A 22,617-nucleotide genomic window follows, 5' to 3' on the forward strand; every position below is an offset into this window, starting at 1 on the left:
ATTTTCCCTACCTTATTTTGTAGTTTTATACACTCATCTTCAATCCGAGCACACCGATTCAAAGAACTATTGCACGTGCTGCAACTGCTATTGTAAAACAGACAATTTCGTTGATGTCGAGTTGCACATATCAGTTGAAAAACGTGATAGTACATGTGTATATTTTATAGTTCAGACCTGGACAACATGTAATTAAATAAAAAATAGTTATGTAAATAAACGGAAAACATAAAAAAATAAATAATCAAAAACGCGTATATCGATTATCGTTACAATACTAATATAAATCAGTTGTTAATTGCGTTGTTAAGAATTGTATAATTTAAAATACTTGAGGTATTTATCTTGCACGAGTCCCGGTCGAATTTTTTATCGAGTAAATCGTTAGAAAACGTAGTATTATACTGGCTCAGAATTTGGAATACATATTATTTCGATGGGCGTTAGATAAACAGTAGGCATACCTACAACTGTACAAATATTTAAGATTACCCATGTAATTGAAAATTATAATAAATGTAGGTATTATAATTTATTAGTTATTACTTTATTGTAGTAATAATTAAGCAGACACAATAATATTTTTTCTAACGATTTACTTGATAAAATACTACTGGCTCGCGGAAGATAAGTAACTGAAGTATTTTAAATTATTCAATTCTTGACTGCAACACAAACAACTGATTTACATTAATACTGTTATACGATACATGTGGTTTTTTTATGTTTTCCGTTTATTCACATCATAGCTATTCTTTATGTAATTGCCTACATTAGTAATAACTATTATTGCTACCTAATTACTCCAATATACCCTATTTATATTAGTATTACTGATGTATATTTAATAATATATATAGGATATTAATATTATATGATAAACTTGTAACCTGCAACTGGTATGGAAACGTTTTTTGACGATTTCAATTTTGAAAATGCCTTTTCTGTAGTAGCAGTCAGCCATGTAATGTACAATATATTTTCAGTAACCTCTTCATTGTTTTTTACCCATACATGTACTCGTTCATTTTATACGCGAACCTAAACATTACATTTAATATAATATAGGCAAACAAATAAGTACACGAATTGTAATAATTTCTATTGATCAGTAACTACTAATTTTTATAATATTTCTTTTTCAAACGAAATGTAGGTACTTTTAATAAGTTTATCAGGCACAGATCGCGTATACACCAAATATTGTTATTAAAATAAATTACATACCTATACTACATTAGTTATCGGTCGCGGGTGTGGCGCAATCAAATTTCAGTGTGGGGGTTTTTTTTTATAAAGGTTTTTCAAATACATTTTTTTTATCCGTTTCCATACCGACAAACTAGTTTAACCAAGTACCTACCTATGTCGAGAAAAATGTTTCTGCTCGATCCGAAACAACATTTTAATCGTGTCTAATATTTTAATATATTATGATATACTGGAATGGGCCCCGAACAAAATTTACTCCGCCACAATCCGTTCCCTGACTTATTATTTTATAATACTATGAAATCGTTTCGATGAAAAAATGTTTTCAAAATATAACACCTATGTCGTCGCATCTGTTCGCTTGCACGGGACTTAAAAAATACTAGTTAGTGGATTGTCGTCGGCAGCGTTTCCCCACGTGTGCGCTTTCACCTGGATAATATCGTCCACGACGAGTGCGCGCGCACCGACTGTTGTAATAATAATAATTCGCGCGACATCAATCATAACGCACGCGCGTTCAAAAATCCAACAAGGGCGGCGGCGCGTCGGCGGCGAACCCAATAATAGCTCCTCGTCCATTTCCATATTAACGAAACGACCCGCGGCTAACCCCTCATGCGAAAATATATCGCTTCAATTTCCTTTTCGTTTTTCCTCCTCTACAATCTATATATATTTATATATAATACGTGTGTGTGTATGTGTGTATGTGTGTGTATTATTATGTCAGTGCGTGTGTGCGTATTTGGCTCCTAAATATATCAAAGTCGGTTTTTTCACCTTAAATCTATTAGATCGTTGCCGCCCCGCGTATAGGTTTCGTATTTCTCTTTTTTTTCGGGTCTGTTTTATATTTATTATTAAAACGCTCGCCCGAGACCCGATGGACGTTTATAAAACGCTTTCGGTTAGCTATAGGTAGGTATAGTACCGCAGATACTTTTCATCTGTAACGGGACAGGAGCTGCCATATTGTTGTTATTATTCGTGCCGAGAAAATCACTCGATTATATTAAAGGTATTTCGGGTTGTTTGTTTTTTTATTTTCAACTATATTTTTCTCATTCTATATAATACGACGTCGCGTCCATCGATTAAAACATTATTGTTTCAAATTAACTTTGGTACATCTTTACCGTTTATTATTTCATCTATTCACTAGCTAACCAGTTTATTGTTAAATGCGGAATTTTTCAACTTGTTGGTAAATTACGTTATTGCATACAATAACACTATGGTATTAAAATATTTTACATAATATATGAACATTACATAGACATAATAATTTGCTTATTGGCATTGAAATTACACTAATTACAAAATGTATTATATAATTAAAATAATATATTACCCATATTAAACGTTAATTTTTATTACAAATTAAAACAATTTCTTTGTTTAATAAAGATGCACCCAGTATTTTACTCTTTTTTACTCTAAAACTAACTTATACACGACCTTAATAAATAATTGCAAACTTCCGTTTAATCTCAAATAAAAATAATGTATAATTCCATATGCAATTCACGCATGAGTCATGGCACACTTTTTATAGGAAAAATACATTTTGTAAGGTTTTAAATGCGTTTAAAAGGAACACTGTTCAGAATTAAATAATGACGTGTTATTATGCCGTAACTCCTAAAACATATTTTTATTGTATTATAATATAAACTGACGTTGGGATTTTAATACCATCTGTATGTGTTTTACATGGGATTTTATAATTTAACGGTTTGAAATAAAGTAAATTTAAAAAAAGAGAGCTTCTGCTGTTTGAATCTCTATTTCATTATTTTTTTTTTACTTCAGACTATAGTTAGATAAAAGTATTAAACTATATAATAATGACATCACGAATAAAATAATAATCTATTTTTTTTTTCTTTAATGACTGAACATTGCATTCATTTTAAACATGTAGGTACTCATATTTTCAGACACCCAAAAACTTTTTCTCTTTATTATCATTTCCTGCAGTGTAGTTGAAAATATCGAATTCCTTTTGATGGCGGCTAGTATACCTTTAATATAATTTCGATACCCTTTAACCTAATCCTATTAATTTTTTTTTTTAATTGAATTTTTATTATAAATCCTCCACCCCCGTACCGGATATAAATGAGCTTATGAAAACCCTTAAAAAAAATACCCCGTCTGACATATTCATTTGCCAATCATAATACTGACGCGTATTGTATTATCCACCTACTGACAGGTAGGGTTTCATTTATATGACAGCGTTTGCAACGTGTCTATTTTTTATTCCTGTACCTTGCAATGCAGTAGGTAATACCTACGGTGGGAGGATTATACTGGAAGGTATAATGTTCATTCTAATCTAGCAAATTTATACAGGGTGTAATGATGCGCAGTTAAGTTTTTATGCCTTCCCTCCAGCAAAAATACCTAAATTTAACGATACTAATTAATGTTTGTCTCGCGGGTTATATTATGTGCTTGCTTGGGAAGTGTAATCTTACGTGAGTAGCATAACTGCATACACTATGCTAAGCGTTTTGAATAATGATTTTAAAAAAAAAATACCCAAATAAATAGTGTAAATATTCAGCGCATAATGTGATGGTATGAAACAAACTTATATGTATATGGTTGAAAAGAGGAACGTGAGACTCCTGGGTCGGCCACCGACTAATTGCCGAATGTGCGCCGAGGTACAAGCTAACGATCTCGTTTGATTGATGTTGCTGCACATTTCAATGTCCTCGCCGGTCTATGTGTGTATACATTATTATCATTATTATTATTATTATTATTATTATTATTATTATATATACGTACGAATAATATTCGGTCTCGAAAGAAAAAAAACGCCGCAGTAAGAATGAACTGGACGACCTCTGAAAATCGAATAACGTATACGCAAGAGCTAAAAACTACACGGCGCCCGTGTGTGTATCATTTTATTAGAAAACAGTCAGGATTTGTAGTGCATACAGCCGGCGGGTCGGGATAGAAACGCCCCGGAGCGACTCCGGAACAGAAAATTTAATAATAAAAATAAGTCAAACACGGTGCAGAAATTGTATTCGGGAGGAGTTCTGGGAATTCTGTTTGTTTTTACTACCACCCCCGCCCGAGGCCTTTGCCTTTGTGTAAACACCAATATCGTCGATGCCTTTGCCGCTGTATGTGCTTATTCGACGGTGAAAAACGCGGAAAAAATTGTCGAGGAAAAAAAAACACGTACCGAGTTTTTTACAGGTCACTGCGATTACACGAGTTTTCTCTGTCTCTCTATCTGTATTTTTCACTTGGAATTTCTCGAACCGTAAAGCTTGCGTTAAAAAACACCTACGCGCGCTTTCGTGTCGGAAGAGCACACCCCCGTGTCCGGTGACGAATCTGCCGTCGTCGCGTAATCGACCAAGACGCGGCCGATTAAACGAACCGTTGCCTGTGACAATGTATCGAATTACCTCACATGGGAAATAATAATCCGTCTTTCTAACTAATGATGATATCACAAACGAATCGAATGCGCGCGGTCGAGCCGAAAATTGTAACTATACTATAATACATTAATTTTACTTGCGTAACTTTAACCCATCCGCATAGGCATAAAAATCAGGAATTTCAATTAGATTTGCTCGCGTCGATGATTGTAAATAATTCGAATAGGTGCTAATTCTACAGGTTTACTTACCTTATTGTTTTTTTTTTTTTTTTTTGGTTAAATTGCGTATAAAATACGACCATTCTGTGTATCTTTAGGTAAAATATGTATAATATATTAATTGTGTATACATTTTATATACTATTGAAACTATTAAAAATCAATAAATGCGTGTTTGGTTTTTATTACCAAGAATTAGGAGATCAGTGTGTTCTTATTGTTAAAAAAATATACGTTTGTCCGTATTTTTGACAGTTTCAAATGTTGTTAATTCAATACTAGGAGTAATGAAAAAAAAATAGTAGAAAAGAAATAAGACGATGTTATCTGGGTTGTATTTTTTTTTCCCTGGATTATATAAATACGAAAACATGTTTGAGTTATTCATTCTTTTTTCGTCAAAATTGTCAGGTGTTCGCGAATGCAATACCCACGAGTATTTTGTCGTCATATATACGTAACCAAACATACCCATGGATAAAACCGGCAATTTCTCTTTTGGAAACTGATCATCCATACGGGATTTTTTATGGAAAAAAATCTATCGCAAACAATAACCGTAGAAAAAATTAACACTACCTTTGCGTGATATAAAAATAAAACCGTGAGAACTCGTTTTTTTCACTAAAAAACCAACCCCAAAATATATTCCTAACTTGAGTAAAAAAAATATAATATATACGCGTATATAGGTACCGTTGAATTAATAATAATAATAAAAAAATATTTCTAACCTGAATTAAACGATTCCCCCTTTAAAAAAAATCTGTACACTGTTTAAGTAGGGACATTTTTTCGTGGGAATTACTGTTTTTTGCGTAATACTGGATATTTTTTATACTTTAAAAACACGCCGCCTTTTTTTTCTGTTTCTGAGGGAGATTGACCCCCTACCGCATACTATATAGGTAGGTACGAAAATAACTTGGTTTTAGGGTTAAAAAGATAAGTGGTTCCGGATTTTTTTTGTGCCATGTCCCCTAATTTTTTTTTTTTTTATAAAATCCAAATAATCGGAAGGTCTGTTCGCGGTGGTATTTCGCATAACAGGAAAATATAAAATATCATTAAATACATTCAAGATCAGCTGTTTGTCATTATTAATGCGTGAGACTATTTTTTTTTATCCTTACATAGATTTATAATTTTTTCATTTTTCTTGTATATATCCGTATGCCATTATAAATTATAACCATTTGACATTGAATGGAAAACTACTATACATTATAATGTATACTTATATCGAAGTGTTGTGGTGTGATTGATTTTATCGTTAGGTGAGTAATAAAAATTAAGCTAAAAAAAAACGGTTAACGGATATTAATATGTAGGTATGTTATATATCATACTACCTACATATAGGTAGGTACCTACCTACAATAAGTTTATAACAAAAGTTGTTTCAAAAATAAAAAATAGCTTTTATACAAACGCTAACGGAAATTTTATACCCCAACGCCATTTGTTCGATTTCGTCAATACAAATTACCAATGATAGACGGTACCCTATTAACATAATGTGTAACCCTTCCCGCGACTAGAACAGCCATTTTATTCGATCCCTATTTTTTTGTACTCGATATAGCAGATACCCTGTATATAAAAAACATGCAAGACCAATCGGGTTAACCGTTTTAGTATAAAATGTATTCGATGTATTCGATGTGTATATATATTTTCCGTTAAACATTCAACAATCGATTTTTTTTTTTTTTTTTTTTTAATAACGATTTTACCCCCTTTTCTTAAACCTACTTATCTTTCGCGGTAAACCAGGTTATGCTCACGTAACATTTCTTAGGTTTCATTCTACCGTTTACACATTGTATAATATATATCTGCGCCAATGTATCTTTAATGTCAGACACACATGTCATGCCAATTGTGATTGCTCTGCGTACACTGTTAGTGCGTGCGTGCGTGTGTGTGTGCGTGTTATGTGGGGGGTAGTATGATTTTTACCGTGCACAAAAAAAAATATTATGCGGAAAAAAATAATGCAGCTGTGTTGGTTTAGAAAGAATACATTCGATATTGCGTGCATATAAAAAAGACCAGTAGGTATAGCTGGGCACAATGGGTCCATCCAAAAAACGCATATTATATCCGTGTAGAACTCGAATATAAAAAAAAAATCCTGCGTGTAAATCAAGACAGCGTTTTTCACGATTATAATAGCAAGATAGCACGGGTGCATGCTTATAAACTATCATGATGAACATTGTAAAAAAAAATCAAAACAAAATGCGTAATCGTGACAATAAATTATTAGGTAGGTATATAATTCTTACAATCCAGTGTAGGTACGTGATGTGGAAAAAAAAATAATTAACAATAATTTTTACTAAATGGTATTTACGCGATATGATAATAATATGCGTCATTTATTTAAAATATTGTTACGTTTCATAGTTTCAATTATAAATAGGTACCTACCTAGGTATCTTTATGCATAATAATATTATTACTGAAATAATTTTCAATCATTTAATTAGATAAAAAAAAAATAGTAAGGTTGTTTTTTATATATCATACGCATGCGCGTATATATCTTATGAAATACGTCATATTGTGCTGCCAGTCTAATTATTATTTCTATCTATGTTCCTATTACGTGTTCATAATTTTACACTTATTAGCTTATTAGTGAATTTAAGTAAAACGAAAATAACGTGTTTGCAATTTTCGATCAATATGTATTAGCGAGGAATTATAATATGAATGTGATATGTGTGATGAACCTACACACGTTGTGCACAAGGATTACGAAATAAAACCCGTGTTGTCAAAATAACGCCCATGAAAAATAGCGGCCTAACTATTCGAATAATCATAATAATAGTGGTTATAATGTTATTATTATTCATAATGAAGCCCATGCGATGCGTATAAGTTGATCAGCGAAGCAATTAAGAAAGCACCGTGCCGTCGTCACACGAACAATCGGCACTTATTGCGAAAACCCGCACGCTTTGTCCCACGGTTAGGACAAGAACTAAGAATATAAAAACATATTAAGAATACGAAAATTACTTTAACTTTCGATTTTATAGTGTTTTTTTCTTATTTCATAATACCTTAACAGTACCTAACCAATAAGTAGCTGGTATAACAATATATACCTCTGTATATACCTAGCTAATTTTCTTGCTAATCTCAAATATTTCCTTTGCATTTTTTTTTTTTGTAAGTACTTAGTACATAATAAATAATAATATTATTTAACAGTTTTTATTATTTTTATTAAAAGGTATCGTGCAAATTATGATTACATATAGTACCTAACTATATAATATTATATTCAATAATTATGTTTTCTTAATGTATTTTCAATTTGGTTTTATTTAAAACTTCAAACATTATATGAAGCGTTAGACTGGTATTTTAATAGAATTAAACTCAGAAAAGCTACGGTCAAAGAGAAAAAAAACATATGACATCCCCTCTTCTACTCCTAGATTCTCACAATATGTACTCGTAAGTAAATTGGGGGAGGACACGAAGAATATATATATATATATATATATATACATTCAATCATCGGGCGGGTTTTTTAACATACCCCTTTTTCCAATTCACTGGCCTTTGTATCCACGCTATCTGCCCTTTGCCATGTCTCTTCTTATCTCGTATTATTGTTCCTCACTGACCTTTTGAAATTCCTATTTTCCATCTTTACTCCCTCGGCTGCTTTAGATTATTGAGGGAACACTGAACACACAAGCACGAATTCATCGTTTTCGCTCTCTGCCTGACGTTTGGCCACCGAATTATTTCTATTTACATTTCAATCGGATTTAGTTCAAATTATGTGACTGGTTTTCTTAAACATATATATATATATATATACATATATTTGTAGTTGACCTCAGCCCTTTGAAAAAACGTCAAAGGCTGTGTACGGAATCCTGAGTGATTTTTTTTTTTATCATTTCGAAATCGAACAAAACAAAAGAAATAAATTCACTTCCTATTATTTATTTACCCTGTACTCGCCAACAGCTGTTAAGGCCAAGTGGTTGTTTTTTATCCTTTTATTTAGCTAGAAAATAAACTCCTACTTGGGTAAATGGGTGCGAAATTGAAAGGCACTTAAAGTAAAACTCTAAAGGAACGTGCGAAAGGGTCCGGCCAAAATTCGATTACGGTGGACAATATAAAAAAAACCTATAAGTCTGTGTATAGAACGCATTTTAGGGTTGGTCAATGGCATTTAAATTACGTTTTTTAAGCGAAAGATTGAATTATTTTCGTCTTAACGTTGAAAAGTTCACTTAACACGAATTTGTTGACTTCATCTGGGAACTTAATTTCGTTCATATAATACTATACATACTAACTTTCATCTATAATAGAACGTAGAGGTAACAGAAATGATTTAAATAAACTTATCAACGACTTTATTTTTTGAATCACCATTTTGTTTTATTTTTCATTCAACTACATAAACCAATCAGGTAACGAATTACCATAGATATTCAACCCTTAAAATCACCCCTTTTTGCATAACGGTTTTTATAGGCTGGTTTCGCAAAGGGATAACCATTGTGACATTGTGTACCTTTAAAAAATCCGTTACGAGAAATATGTTGTTGAATTAATGAACCTCCCTTTAATTTTCACTTCCTCCTTAGCAATTCTAACACCCCGGGATCTTAAGTTTATAATACATAATTTTTTTTTTTATAAATACATTTTTCGATGACAAAAAAGGGTGTACATTTCGACACAAGCACGTGACGCAGGTGGTAAAACCAACCGTTTTTTTACCCTTTTTAACGCAGGTATATGAAAATGAATAAAAGAGCTGAATAAATAGCTCGAGCCAATAGGGTGCTTTTTCACCCCTTATGAATAGAAAAACAACTACTGCGCATTAAATCCAGCATGTTAAAAAGAGAGTAACGTTACACGTACCATAGTATAAACAATTTCGCTATTCATTGATTGAAAATACTGCAAAAGGGTTTTACTGCTGGCACAAGCTATATGTCGGCATGCGTTACTTACACTCAACCCTTCTATTAAATATACAGGTAATAATAAAAAGGGAAATTTTGTCACGTGACACAGGCATAATAAAATATAAAGCTAAACGCGACTCGCGAGCTACCATTTTGTTATTCGACATCCTTTTTAATAATAATTTATATAATGCATAAATAATAACGAAATAAATTGTGTTCCGAGTAGATACCTATTACGTCGAAAACTTAACAACAATTATTATTCAAGTAAAAATAAAATTACATTTTATTGCAAAAATAAAAACGCTAAATTATTTATAACTATAGTTGAATTTTACAAATTAGTTATGCTCACTTAAAGACACCTGCTATATAGAAAAGAATGGTCTAAGTAATCGAGAGCTAGAATAAAAAGAAAAAAAACAATGAAAATATCTTGGATTGCATGGGGTATACAAGAGGTGGCCTTGTAAATGTAGACATTGCAAGGATATCGGTAGTATAATTTTTTTTATATATATATTAAGGGACTATTGCATTTCAACAGCAGGTGTTACGAATCTCTGATTTATATGTGCAGACATGCGAAAAGCGCATAAAAAAACAAACGAGTATGCGAGGGTGGCACATCTTGTAATACGATGAAAACATGCTATCATAAACTCGTGCTTGTGTATCATTCACCCCTTTTTTATATTCGGTCATTTTTTTCGTTTTAGGCCTATAGTTGTTCAGATTTTCTCCACCGTTTTCAGCCCCTCAACATAACGATGTGTAGTAGTTAAATGGACTGAGCGATAAAACCCAAGTTCAACAAGTATTATTATTCTGTTTGAAAACAATTTTTCGCATATCTGAATAATTATTAGTAAAAAAGAACATATTATTTTTATATTTATTGATAATATCCGCGATTTTTTTGTAAATACTATTCTATCCATAACAGATAATTCAAATATTTGTAGTAACATTTTATGAAGCCATTACAATGTTTTAAAGTAGTTTTTTCGTTAAATAAGTAAGTGGGTGCATACTTTATAAGCAAGCGTGTGGACATCATAAATAAGCTGTATTTGGCCAAGGGCGAGTGATCATGTTCAAAAGGCGTGAAATGAGTAACGTCGCAATATCGTAACGTTGGGGGTAGATTTATTTTACTTTTTAGTGGTGAAGAATGATTGCTAAAAACGATTCTGGTAGAAACCGGAAGATAACCATAAAAGCTATTTGGTATTTGATAAGTAAAATATAGGTAGGTACCGACATCAAAGGGAGAATCATCTAAAAACGCTACCCATATAAATTCAATTGAAAAATGTTTATTCAAAAATAATCAGCAGGGTGCCAAGAATTTCGAACGTGTAAAGCCGTATTGAATTCAAGGATTGCATGCAGATTTACAGGGTTTCTCAAATTGTGAAATTATTATTGCTACAATTGTATTTTGTTTTTAAATTTTATGTTAAATATATGGTCTGACTTTTATTCGTCTATAGTTATCGTATTCGTATAGTATAAAAATAGGTTAAAAAAAGTAATAATTTTAATAGCAATCAGATATATATAAATCATTATGAATACCGAGTATTCATAATATTATACATCTTTCTCCTTGAATAAAACATTAGGTGTTTTTGAAATATGAATAACTGGCGTGTGTAGTACGTGTGTCAAACACCCAAACCGTGTTTCACATTAAATGTTTTGTGATGGTCTTTACTTTTTATACATATTGTTCAGCAGGAATTTCGAGATACAATTGAACCCATCTGGAAGGTAGAAAAACTACATTTTAGGCAGGTAATAAAAATCTGTAACGCTGCACATACAAAAATAAACAAAATTTTAACGTAGGTGGGGATAAAATAACGTCGAAATTAGGTTCGAATATAATATATTTGAATAGTGTAGTACGTTGAGTGTTGATGAATCGTTCGTTCCGTAAATATCGATCCAATAATTCACGTGTTTTAACGTTTATGGCTGTGATAGTAATTTAAATAGGAACGATGGAACCATTTATTGAAATCACTAAATATTTTCCTTATCCGAGTAAGTCTTTATACTTTATTATGACTAGTATAACCAAAATAGTAAATATTATTCAATAAAATGCTTACATTTTAGTATTTTGCGTATAAGAATAACAAACAAAAATTTAAAATTTAACTATCTATTGTCAAATAATAATAATGTAAACATAATAACGTTATTGACTCATACAATCGTGTGTACCGTTCAATCAATGGCAAGTATCCAATTACACGTTGTTTAGCATAATATTTTTGTTAGGTATGATAACTTTGTGTATATCCAATTTTTAAACCGCTTATAATTTAAAATTACGATTGTTTGTTCGCTTTCTATGTTACTTTAAAATAAAATATTTAACTTGGAGAAAGTTTTATTCTAAGGAATATAAATTATTCTTTCCTAATACGTTTTATTTTCTTCTATATTACGTGACCAGTCATAGACACGAAGTCGATACTTATTGCTTGTTTGATTATGATAACTCTACATTGTTTGTATCGTATTATATTATGTTGTTTTATTTTGTATTTTTGATTGTTGAATTTAATAAGACGTAATATGAACTTGTCCGTGGCTCTCAGAGTTTCTAATTTCTATTTAGAAAAATTATATCATTTTACTCATATATATAATAGGTGGTACTTACATTTCTGTTACAAAAAGAGTAATATTATCATCGTTTAATATAATATACTCGGTTTCAAGATGACGGATCTATTATGCACATGTTGGTTCTCAGTTTAGGGAATGAAGAACTTTCAACTAATGTCTGAGGACTGAGGTAGGGGAGGAGAGATATTTATTATTAACAGCCTTTAGAGTTTGCCGTTTGGGGTGTTTGGAAGGGGCTGATAACTTATATGCGTGTTGTAGTGGACACCATAATGAAATAGTTAATGGGAAATAATTGAAAAGGGAGTTTTGAAGAGGGAGAAGAGTTTTTGTCAACTTACTGAAAAAAAAACTGAAGTATAAAACATACATGCCTAGTAAGTTAGACCTATCAGTTATTTTTTCCCCAAAAACATTTTACTACGTAGGTACCTATAATTAATTTTATTTGAACATAATAGTTATATTTATTATTTTAATATAACAGTTATACATATTATTATTATTATAGTTCATAAACTTATACTTGAAAAAAATAATATTTTTTTATTTATATATAAGAATATTCCTATGGTCACGTTTTTTTGTCCGTAGAAATCATAATAATACAAAAATATCTGCAGGTCAATGTGTACAGGCGTTGGATACGGTCTTTTGTCAGGTACCGGGGTCTGTTCAAACTATTTCCAAAGAAATCGCTCTTTCTACCTGAGATACAGGACCCAGTGGTCAGCCCAGGATGGCAGGATTAGCATATAATGTATAGATAGTACGCAGTGCACATGTGTCGAAGATTATAATGTGTACAATAATAAAATATACATTTTAAATGTCCGTATCGACCCTGAATCGGCATTTTCAAAACTGCTGGTGGTATTTTGTATGATGTATATTTTCACAATGAATGGGTAGCCTGGTGTTATTGGAAATATATAATGCAAAAATATACACACACACGCACACACCCACATACACACACAGTATACATCCTTCCAATTTTAATACCCTACTAAATATTATAAGCCACACGCGCGTGGAATATGTATACCGAATATGTCGTGATAATCCGTGTGTTTGAAATATTTTGTTTAATTTACATACTGTTATAATACCACAGCCTAGTTATGGAAGTAGTGACCAGAATAAATAAGATAGGTATTCCGACGTTTTTGGCCAGTAGTGTGGTGAAGGAAGAGGGTATTATTTTAGCCCTTCATTTTTAACGTATACGAGTATACTAGCTATTTTACTTATTTGTTTAGGGTGAACCTTTTGAACCATGCTTAAATTATTAAAATAGTATTCGCCAATACTAAATTTTATATTCTTTTTCGATGGAAATTCAAATTATGTTCTTTGTATTTTGGCCTGTTTACTGCTGATGTCTATTTATTTATTCATTTTTGTTTTTTTCATAAAAAAAAAACTCCCGATTCAAATTATTCTCCCTTGGTGAATGATTCAGACTACAGCTCACTCGTATATGCAAGATTTGCTGACCCCTATATTACAGCCCGCCCCCGAGCCAACATCTGCGATGTATTGGGGAATATAATGAATATACGTGCGGCAAACATTCACAGAGCTGTATTACTATAATGTATTCCGTGTACATATATCCAGTTTCGAGACAAAAACTACCCTCATTTTTGGGGATTTTTCGCCTATATGTATATGGATTACGCATGCACGGTCGCTCTTATTTGCGAGGGTATTAGAATATGTCACACACAAACAACGATCAATATCTAAATGAGTCATTCTGCGAGTTAGTGAAATCAAAAGGTCCTTTTATAATATATTATGAGAAAAATAATTGTAGTCCGCTGTAGACAAACACAAACGACCAACCTAACATTATTACTTGTATCTAACTAATATTTTGTCTATTATCAGTATAAAACCTACAGAGCTATTTTACACCTTCAGTATTCTGCAATAATGTGGTCGATGATTAATTACAACATCAGTTTTATGAATAACACCAAAAAAATCTAAATTTCAATAACATACCTAATTTATGTTTGTTAAATATTGCAATATGACAATATTTTACATTTTTTTTTTTGTTGTTGGTCAGTATTTTAATTATTATGACCTATAAAGTATGCTTAGGTATATTATTCTGGTATTTTGTATAATTTTTAGATTCTGTATCATATTATGTTGATGCCTTATAAATAACAAATAAAAAAACATTTTTTAATTTTACAAACTTATATCCATTAAATCCAAAAATGTCTCACGTTAATAATAACTAAATTGATTTTATTTTTATATTTTGAAGAGAGCATTCTTTTAAAAAAAATTTTTAACTTGACGTTGAGTATCCACTGTCAATAATTCGTTAAAGTGTGTAATAGACGTGCTCTTGAATTTTTTATTGGATTAAAGTTGCGTATACGATTCGTCAAATTTAAAAACAGACATGATAGAAATCCCCGTCCCTTTATGAAACGTATATACATCCCGATCACAAGGAAATTATTAATTCATATGGCCTTGGTATAAAATTCAAAAGTAAAATTTTAGAGGTAAACTGACCAACTAACGACTGACCATTATTTATATTTAACTGACTTATTGGACTCGTTCGACAGGCGCTTTGGTGTATAAATTTAAATTTCCCATCACCTTTCGTGTTTGTTTCCCCTCAACTAAGGGGTTCCTTATACACAAAAAAAATATAGTCCACCGAGGTTAAACGTAATAAATGGCCATAGGGTGTTTGGGTTGTCTTTTTTGGCGCGTTACGTTCGTATAAATAAGACACATCACTTCTGACTAAATCGCACTTTCGAACACGAAATGTCACCCTTGGGAATACATACTACTTATGGCCTTTATCTTTTTTCACTCGTCTTGTATAATAGTTCAATGTGTTTTGCGAATCCCTAAGTCTTTCTTATGAAACTCGTGAATTTTCATACGTTCGTTGTGGTCATTTTTAGCTATATAAGTACTGGCGTACTGCTGTTAGATTTTTCACGTTTTATTTTCAACGAGTTTCTATTTGTATTAATATTGTGAAAACGTGATCTGAGTTATTGTAAGATATGAAAAAATGTATAGATAAAAGTTTTTTTTGCTATACATTTTATCTCATATAGGTTTGGTATTTCAAGTCCGTTGGGAAATTAACATCAGAGTTTAGTTTTAGAAATTAAACGATCTTATATAATATTAACTTTGGTCATTAACAAACTTGAAATTACTCGTGGGAAAATATATCTCGAATTTTGACTTAAGAATATTATAAAAAAAAATAATAATAATTGATTATATAATTGGAAATTGTTAGAAATAATAATAAAAAAAAATAGCTACTGATATCACGTGCTGTATTTTGTCAATAGCTTACCCTTCGCTTATAACCGCTTTGGTCACGTCCCTTAACAATAGGAAATGTGTGTATAAATCAGGTCCTTGTATAATATCTCGTGCCGACTCTATTCAAAATATCTCGACCGATTCCCTTTAGGCAGTGTACGGGTGAGGAACAGAAACACAACACAACAGCCACATAGCACGAGCCCACAACCCTTTGAAACAGAACCCTCTTTATACCATGAAATAGAATAGTGTAATGATAATAGTTTCTTTTTTTTTTTTACAGGTATCGATGCCCAGAGTATTAAAAGTGAAAAGTCTCAATCACCAACTCCTGAAGAAGGTAAGTTTAGAAATATTTTTATTTTGGTTAGATTAGGTTAGGTAAGTGTAACTAAAGTATTTTGTATACATGTTTAGTGTTTACTCTATAATATACGATATTATACTTAATTATCGAGTATATTATACATATAGGTACTCATAAAATAATGAATTTGATTAAAAACAATATCGTATAGTGAATATACAATAGCATACAGCTCATCTGGTTTAACCTCGATCATAACTTCAGGGGTTAAAATCAAGTAAATGTAAAACCATATAAGAGGGTGAAAATGGGGTAAAAAAGATTCACTCCCTATATTTCTGCATATAATATAAAAACTGCATATAGGATAGGCTCAATTTGTGTGCTCGTGAACCCGTAAAACTATATTTTTGGCTTTAAAATCAACCCCTAATCGTTTATGGGAAAATATTTCTCTCATGATTGACATTGAACGAAATTTATTTTTCTAAGTAAAAAGTACAATTTAGCCCGCATATAGGGGTAAAAGTGATTCAGCAAGATTTTCTCTTGTTTGTAAAGATAATAATACTAGTTTTGAAAATGTTCAAAACTTGTCCTAATTTTAACATTAGTGAGCACACTTAGACTAGGTACCTATATATTTATTTTATTTATATTCAACAAAACTAGACATACGGGCACCAGCATAATTAACAGAGGATTTGACATTACTGATTGGGTATAAAATCTGGTGCAACCCTCAATAACAATGGTCATCACAATTCAGCCCTAATTTTTATAGGATGTAGATAATACTAATAAAATAGTATAAAAAAACATTACATAATAATAAATTATATTTAAAATAAAAATAAAATGTTAACACGATGTATTATATAATCCGTTTTATTAACAAAACCATAACTTAAAGTTTAGAACCGTGAAAAATTGAAACGTCAGTAAAACTAGAAAAACTATGTTGGCTTTATAAATTGGGCGTGTGTTACGCGCATTCAACGGGTTAAAAAAGGGTAGTTGGAAGCCATGTTCAATGCGAACCCTCGTTTGCATAACTAACCAATTGCAAAAGTACACGACTTAGATGCGGGGTTAGTTTTTTGTAATCGTCTTTTGTCCCTACACACAATTCATCATCGGCCCAATCATGGTGCTGTATTATAGAAGCGTAAATTATTCGATAATCATTTTTTTAAACCCTTTCTACAAAAAGGGTGATGCTCGTCGCAAATAACACCCCTTTCGTGCACGAGCCAAGCAATACAAAAAGTATTGTACATCAAATGATTTATGTATGAATTGAATGTACTAATGTCTAGTATGAAGCTTGTTAAAACTTTGAAATCGGTTATGGAACGATTTTTTTTCCATTATAAAACTGTGATTAATATTATCTTTTGTGTTATAGATGATAATGGTGACGAGGAAAGGGTGGAAGATATCGTTGATCACAGCGAGGACAGTACTGGAAGTGATTTGTTGCTCAACTCAGATGGATCACCAGACAGAATTGGAGCATTAAACTTGGTAAATTTTAATGAAGTATCTGTTATAGTTAAAATATTATTAGTATTATCGTAAAAATATTCTCTTAAAATAGCCAAAATAAGATGCTAATATTCTCTTAAAAAGTTAAAAATATTCTTCCAATATTCTTTAAAAGTCAAAGTAAAATTTGTAAAAAGATATGATTTTATCTAAATATGTTCTATTCAATTCTAAATATGCGAAATATGCAAAAGAATAATGTACAAAATAAATAATAAACCTATATAAATAGGTATATAATATAAAACAATAAAGCTTAAAATAAACTTTAACTTAACATTTTATTTATTTTATTAAATTAGATAATGTATAAGTGACTTATAAGTATAACAAATAAAATAAATTCGCTACATAGCTCCCGTTAATGAGATTTTATATTAAACACATGGCTATAGGTAGTTTGAAAAATATTTTAAAAAAAATAATATTATAATACGGTATTATTAATACCTACCAGCTATTTCACTTAATTATTCATAAGTTCAGTAACTGCTATGCATTACAATATTGTGAAATGTTTTTGAAAATATAAGTAGGTAATTGCATATTTGAACATGTTTCAATATTTGTGTTCACTGCACACATTGTATATAACGTTAGCACTAGCTCAGAGCTCTTGTTTACTATATTACTAACCCATACCTACAATTTAATCAACTATACTCGAAGTTAAAATGAAAATCTGCATTTAATTCGACGATTTATGCAAGGACTCGTTCGTTATTATGGTATTATAATAATATCATGGATCGAAATATTATTCGTACAAACGACATTAATAAATACTTGAGATTTTTTACTTTTCGTTATTCAAAACTAACGGCGTGTTTATCGGTTATCACAAATCACAATGATTATTCATGAAATGCATTTATAGATTACGCCCACAATGTGTAGGCATTATACAACTGTATATAGTTATAGGTATGACGGATTGTAGATACGTTTATGTTTCCCAACACTTGAACCACGATATCATAACAGGTCGCTGCGAACATTACGGTGTATACCTATTATATTATAATATACATATTATACTCAATAGGTAACACTATATTATGATACGTACGTACCATACATACATACACACATACATACAACATATTAATATAACCATCGGAGCCTCGCGTACGTGTACCTAACCAACAAAATATTACGTATATAATAATGATTATAATATTAAAACGTCACACAAAAAATAAAAAAAATAACCTCGCTACGTACTCGCGGTTCAAAATTATTATATATTAAGTGTATAATATAATATAGTCGGCCATAGTGTCGGGTGGTGTTTGTTTTACGCCTTGTCGTTAGGTGTTTTACCGGAGCCCCGGGGGACGGGCGCGATTAGAGGCGCACTGCAAACTGCTTGCGCTACCCGACGATTTAATAAATTCCACGCTCGCCGCCACTAATTACGCGCAGGTATTAACCTATCTGTATAGTTTGTAATTTCTCGTACAACAACGCTCGTGCAGAGAAATCACGACGGCCTCGGCGGCGGTGCGCTTGTAAATAACGACGCGCACAAAATTCGACGTTTCTACGTGTTGTGTAGTATATTATAATAAACAGACACACACACACTCACACATATACATATCATGTATAATATTATATTATAATATAATATCGTATCTCACATTATTAATGTATACCCATACTGGAGCTCATCTGCTGGGGCCGTTAACCCACAGGCTGGATAATTATTCAAGTCGTTGGAAAAAAATTATCCTGTGCGCGTACCTAGGTGTACCAATACATTTTTCTCTAGTCGCCTTACAATGTATGTATTAATGTGGACGAGGAGTTATATTCAGCTCACTCTACATTTATTTCTAATGTGATATATTAATCATTTTCCGACCTAGTATTTATACGCAATATACGCACAAAGCACATGTAGGTATATAGGTAATGCACCTATACTATATATTATAATATGTACATTGTACGCGAATGGTAATTTCCCACACGCCTAATATATAGGTTAGGGGTGTATATACATATTATCGTATATATATATATATATATTATATTATTAGACAGTCCGATCTGTTTTCATTGTATAATAATGCGATGTCTTATATCGCTGTAATGTATTCCGAGTGTCCGGTCAACATGCCTTTGATACGCGTTAGACTACTTCCGTCCGAATATTTAAACATTTACAGTCTATTGAAGATTATACATCGATAGGTTTCCTATATATATATTAAACATAATATGTGTGGCTCGAGGCTATCTAATATTCGACCCTTCTTTAATATAGTCCGGCACAAAAAGAGTGCGAACTGCGGTCAAAATAAGGGCCAGACGTATGCTATTTAAATAAATAAAAAACTCATAAAAGGCGCAAAAAATCGCCCCTTTCGATTTCAGCAAACATGCTGTGTGTGTTATATATAATATATGGGAACTCATCGAATATGTATCCACAATAAAACACACATACGAACTGTCTTGAACAGTTACACACATATAACTTATCGAATCCCATATTATATTATATTATCTGCAATTTATATACAATTTTTTTTTTACTCGACATCCAAGATTATATTTATACCGTGTTCGAATTTAAAATTCAAATTTGAAATTTACCATCTTGAATTTCCATTTGAAACGTACCTACGATTTTCGTTTCATTTTACAATATAATATATAGAAATGTTGTCGTGTCACCATTGATGCCATAGTACCGTTTATTTTAGAATTTTGCGGATAGAAAGGCGACAGCATTTTGGCCGATATTCGAACGTAGGTAACAATATTAAAAATAATCGGGACGAAATATGACACGATAGTTCGAAAAGACTGCGTCTGACCGGTAAAGTTAAAATATTTGTTTTCTACTCGTTCCATAATATGTTTATACGAGTGAACTCGTATAATATTATTGTTGTCCTATATTACGCTTATCACAGACAAGAGGTGTTCCACTTACGGTATATACTTGCGCGTCTCTACAATATTCTATTACGATTATATGAATATCGTAAAAATCGATATTTTCGGGGGCAAGGCGACAGCGGGGCAAGATGAAGGGTATAATAGGGGAATGATTATTTTTTCATTAGATTTCAACGAAAGTTTGGTGTATAGCCGTCGCGCCACCGAATGCCTTACGTCCTAAAGCGCACGTGGCCGCACAGCCCAAAAACAACACAGCACGTCGACGAGGGAAATAAGTTATAATTAAATAAAAGGAATTTTGACAGCCGTCATATATTCGCGCACATGCCCGCTCGTATGGCGTAAAAGACATCGTTCGACGAGGCAACGAAAACAATGACACACACACACTGTATAATGTACATCTACCGGTTGATAGAAATTGATTAATAACTTTGGCGAAACGCGTAGGTACCTATATAGACTCCTCTGCGATACTCCTCCCCACCACCGCCACGATGTCAACGCTCGTCGTAATAAGGCCCCAGCGTTCTTCCTAATGGCTTTTCCTGGTCTCGGTAAAGATGGCGGCGATGGAAAATTATTATTTTCCCCGAAAAGGTTTTCTCTCGCCACCGTCGGACGTGTCAATTATTATTATACACACTAGAACTACACTTCTTACATACCTGAATCTATGCTCACTCACAATATTTTAGACGTTGTGTGTTATACAGGATCAGGACTGTTTTTTAGCCTAGTGTCCTGAACTCCTGACTGAAACCAAAAAAACAGTGTAAAAACTCCACGTACCTATCCAATTAGATCATAGTATAATATAACTCATGATTGTCCTATAGTTATATGACAATAATGGGAACTTAAATATTTTATAATTCCTATTTGATTTGATTTTCTTCAAGAATAAATCGTTTATCAACTATAAAAACCCAATTATTATCGGTAAAAATCCCATGGTAATAATTTATTAATTTGGACACTACACTAAATACTATAGTTATGGTTAATGGTTGGCAACAGATTAGCTCAACCTCGGGAATAAATCAATAATAGCAGCTACACCTATTTTAATGGTAAAAAAATAGTTTGGTTACTTGGGAAGCATTGTAGCAAGGACTATAATATGGGTGCATAATATGTTATCAAAATGTTTACTATGTTATTATTTTTAAAATCTGAGCACCTAGTGTGTGTGTTTGCGTGCATGCATTGTTTTTTTATCCGTTTCAATGATCAATCGATATGTATTGGCATCGTAGGGTTTTATTTTTTAAGAGATTTGCGCATTTGCTATCTTTTTTCGCAATTATAACACGCAAAACGATAAGGAAGAAACGGGGGAAAAATGTAAAACCGTTCAGAGATAAAAAAAAATAACGACGATCGCGTGCCACCGACGCGACGCGTGAACCACCTATACTATACTATACCTACATCTAGGTACAACGAAATAATGAAAAAACTCGATAAAAAACAGGCAGCCGGTGTTCGGTTACAAAAAACAAGTCATAGTTTTTTCGGTGCATATACCTAAAATGTGTGTTTATTACGCACAATAATAATAATACCGTTTTTTTTCCACTCGTATTGCGCTTTTGCCTATCCATCCAAATTGTCTATCGGATACGACATTATTGTGTATATTGTGTTACAATTTCGTATTATAATACATATGTATTGTATACTATTATTATTATTATTAGATCGCGTACTTACAGCCGTCGCTGACCTCGTGTAATGTCACGTATATCCTCCGCCGCCACGTTTGTCGTTAATTTCCAGTTACGTTTTTCCACGCGTCGTCGTCGGTCGCTCGTACATTATCTCATTATACAATATTATTATACATTGTACATTTATAATGCAAACGGTGATTGCACAATTTGTAAACAACACGATCGAAAAACCATACGACAAGTCACCGTAATATTAAATAGTATTATATACAATATATATTACAATTTAACTATTATTATTATTATTATTATTATTATTATATTATTATTATGTACCTACCTACCTACAACACGATGAAGGCACAACGCACA

General features: G+C 31.9%; 1 protein-coding gene across 1 annotated transcript in view; it reads left to right on the forward strand.

The window, feature by feature from the left end:
* LOC100164863 (POU domain protein 2) overlaps window positions 1–22,617 on the forward strand; it is a 41,450-nt gene that overhangs the window by 15,170 nt on the left and 3,663 nt on the right. Inside the window, exons 3-4 of the mRNA XM_001944657.5 lie at window positions 16,082–16,138; window positions 17,514–17,632. Of these exons, the coding sequence (XP_001944692.2) occupies window positions 16,082–16,138; window positions 17,514–17,632 (176 nt within the window). The remainder of the gene's footprint in view (window positions 1–16,081; window positions 16,139–17,513; window positions 17,633–22,617) is intronic.

Source organism: Acyrthosiphon pisum, chromosome A1, assembly GCF_005508785.2.
Source record: "Acyrthosiphon pisum isolate AL4f chromosome A1, pea_aphid_22Mar2018_4r6ur, whole genome shotgun sequence".
Lineage (NCBI taxonomy): Eukaryota > Metazoa > Arthropoda > Insecta > Hemiptera > Aphididae > Acyrthosiphon > Acyrthosiphon pisum.